Source organism: Atta cephalotes (assembly GCF_000143395.1).
Source record: "Atta cephalotes unplaced genomic scaffold scaffold00019, whole genome shotgun sequence".
NCBI classification, from domain to species: Eukaryota; Metazoa; Arthropoda; class Insecta; order Hymenoptera; family Formicidae; genus Atta; species Atta cephalotes.
Genome location: NW_012130083.1, coordinates 5,015,586 through 5,019,222, shown reverse-complemented (window position 1 = coordinate 5,019,222; position 3,637 = coordinate 5,015,586). Strand labels below are relative to the sequence as shown.

Below are 3,637 nucleotides of genomic sequence, written 5' to 3'. Positions count from 1 at the left end.
GTAACGTAACCGTAACGACGTAACGTAACGTTAACGTAACGGTAACGTAACGTAACGTACGAAGTAGAGAGAAGAGAAGAGATTAAGAGATAGAGAGAGAGAGAGAGAGAGAGAAAAGAGACAGAGGCTGCAAGAGAACTACGCTCCCGCTCTTTATTAGATCGCTTGTTCAAGCCGCCGCTGCGACTTTACCCTTTCACCCTCATTTTTGGATATTTAGAGTCCCATATCCAAGAACGCGCCAGCTGCAACGTCTCTCTGGGATATAACGTATCCTCGCAAAAAGGAAAGTTGAATTCTAACGTCATTTTAATACTAATAATTTCTAAACTAATTTTTTTACGGTGTTAACTCTAATATTACAGTTCTTAAGATGCTTAAAATTTTAATATTAAATTGTTAATATCCTTCTAAGATGTTTATTAACATAAAAATTATTAATTTCAATTCTTATTATTAAATTCAATTCAATTTAATATGCATGATATAAACCTGATTATTAAGCCTATTCATTGTTTTAAAAAGAAAAAGATCTCGATTTGCAGAACTGAATATATATAAATTCATTTTGAAATATTTAAGCACTGAAATCCGCTTTGACTGAAAACAAGTTTATTTCTCTTAATTGGTCTAACATTACCATCTTGAAGAGCGTCCATGAATTCTTTACGCTTTCAAGACGAGTAAGTCGTGAGAAAATTCCACGTGATGTACGTTCGCGATCGCGTAAGCCTGCAGATGCAGGTGAATCTTCGCGAGCTCGCATTGCACCTGCATTCGCGATCCCGCATTATACCTGCAAGACGACGCAACAAGAGTTCCCACTTGCGGACCTGACACCATTTCGCTCTGCATGTCCCTTTTACGGCGAGATTATGAGACGCATGAGCGAACATTATCGCCGAGATGCTGGTCGGCTGCTGCGTCAAGGTCACCGTCGATGAGGCAGGTAGGTCGTCCAAGCCCGCCAGGCACGAGAGCCAGAGAACGTGCAATGTCGAATGTGACGAGTTAAGGAGACCGGAAGGTAGAGAAGACGAAGAGAGGAGGCCGCGAATATTTTACAGAACCGCTGCGGAACGCGCTCGATTATGCGAATAACGGCGATTTATTATCGTGTCTGCCTTGTCGTCGCGACTTCTTGGCGAGACCTCAGTGCATGCAAGACGATAAATTCACGCGAGAATAGGGATTATTTTATAAAAGTTGATGTAAAAGATTGTTAAGAATATTTGATGGAAATAATATTAAAAATATGAACTATATAAATATACAACGTGAAATGATTTTCTTGGAGAGTTTGAAAATAAAAAATTCAAGGATGAAAGCGAGAATTTTTACCACGTACGTGGGCAGTTACATATATAGATCAATGACTTTTTAAAAAGAGACTCTGTTGAAAAATAAGTCAAATTTTAATTGTAAAAAAGTTAAAAAAGTCACTAATTATCAAACTGCCTCCCCCCCCCCCCTCTTCTCCCTAATTCTCAAAAACTTATCCTAAATCTTTTAATTCTAACGTATAGATTCGTAAGGCTAATGATAGATTATAAAAAAACATAATTGATAAGATATAAGCCAATCACAGTCGAGAACATAAGACAGTAATAAATAAAAAATATTGATTTGCTTACTATTTATATTTTATTACATCTTTTTTATATTTTATATGCGCTAGTTTAAAAGATCTTGTAATTCTATAAAAAGGGAGAAACAACGGAAGACAAAAATGAAAAAGAGAGAATGAATATTTCTACGTAAAATATTTTATATTTCCGAAATAAATCCGGAGATTACTGGATTTATCCGGATATTCGTCGAGGTATCTGTTGCTCCAACATTTTTCACCAAATTTCAGCTATCTTATTTAGAGTCGTTACTTTTCCTCTTTTGTCGATAATAATCAGAAACGTCAACAAACCTTGTATAAACAATAAACAAAATACAGAAATGATCAAAATTGAATCAGTACGTTACTGAATTTGGACAAGTACCGCAATTGTGGCCAATACTGACGCGTGCGTTGTTTTTGGATCGCGAGTTTTTTTTCCATTAATCGAGCACAATCTATCGCGACAGAAACGACCGTTTTACGGCGACAATACATTTCGACGAGTACTCTCACTTTTTGAATCGCATGGTGAAAGGCAGAAAAAAACAAAGGAAAAAAAAAGCGGAAAATCAAAGGCCTGTTATGACCGCGGTGCTGAATTGCAAAATATAATAGATTTACGAAACCTCGCGTTTCACGAGATCTAGACGACGACGAATGTAAATACAAAATGCAATTTTCCCCGGGGAAATAATATTTTCCTATGATATAAATTATACATTAAACAACGATAATAATCATAATAATGAAAATAATGAGAGTAAACAAGGAAATTGGAGATATGAAGTGTAATAACATAGACAGAAATATATGCGAATTAAAGTCAGTCTTCAAAAATAACGAGATAAAAGCATCGTAACACTGTAATTGTATCGTTGTTTGTTTCACGCCGCTAATATTCTTCAATATTGTTAATTTATCATCGTTACTGGTATCGGCTTTTCTATTATTCGATGTTTTATGTGTGATCTGTTAAGGTAACGGTGTTGTATCCGCACGAAATCGGCTTCAAAATGAAACGCCTCGGCGTAGAAAAATATTTGTATTTTCTTTCCGTTTTTTTACTCTTTTCTTTTATTTACATTTTAATAGCACGGTGACACCCAGAATGTGTATTCGAGGCGATTAAGTGAATTACTGTCGTCTCCAGAGTTCGCGAACGTTTCCGTCCGATCCCGGGATTACCGAATCGCAAGCGATGTCCGTATCAGACCATGCTTTCCGGGAAGCGAGAAGAGTGAGCGTAAAATTGAATTTTTTCGCTTGCCAACGAGACGATGGACCAATTCAATGCGTCTCTCAGATTGATCTGCGCGCGAACGGCAACCGCGAAAGCGACGTCGTGTCCGCGAATTCCGATAATAAATTTTTCTAATCAAACGATTATCGCACTCGTGAGAACTGAACGCACTTTTTTCACGCTTTTATGTGATATTCAACGCCAAACACTATTCAGTTCTGAATAATTTGTTTTTTTTTTTATACGATTTTCGCCATCGATCTAATGATAACAATCTATTATCTTTTATTAAATTTTTTAAACCATTGTGAATTCTCTCACTGAGACTTTCGATAACAATTCCATTGCCTTTCAATCTCTTATTAAATAATGAGTTCAATTTTTCAGCTTCCTATGCGAACTTGAGAAAAATGACATTAAACATTAAAAAATTTATAATAGAATCGTGGTTCTTCTCTTTAATTTATTTTCTTTTCTGTGTTATGCAAAATTGTAATATTTAAAATAAATGCCTACATAAAGGTAGGTAATTATATGAAATATAATTCTAAAGAGAGATAGAGAAATAATTATTAAAAATATAATTTTGTAGATTTCTTTCGTTTTCGCTAATTATTACAGTTGTTACAAAAATATCATCATACAATTCCACCTCTTTGCAATTGATATATAAAATGTATGCCGGAAATACCGACAATATATGCACGGATTTCCTGTACTGCATAGTTATCTGCAAATTAGAAAGGCCAAGAGATTTCGCGACTGCGTATCGAACGAAAGAATTA

General features: G+C 35.4%; 1 protein-coding gene across 1 annotated transcript in view; it reads right to left on the bottom strand.

The window, feature by feature from the left end:
- Positions 1 to 855, bottom strand: part of LOC105619197 (serine/threonine-protein kinase NLK) — an 89,262-nt gene extending 88,407 nt beyond the window's left edge. Inside the window, exon 1 of the mRNA XM_012200721.1 lies at positions 797 to 855. Coding sequence (XP_012056111.1) covers positions 797 to 855 — 59 coding nt within the window. The remainder of the gene's footprint in view (positions 1 to 796) is intronic.
- Positions 856 to 3,637: the final 2,782 nt, after the last annotated feature.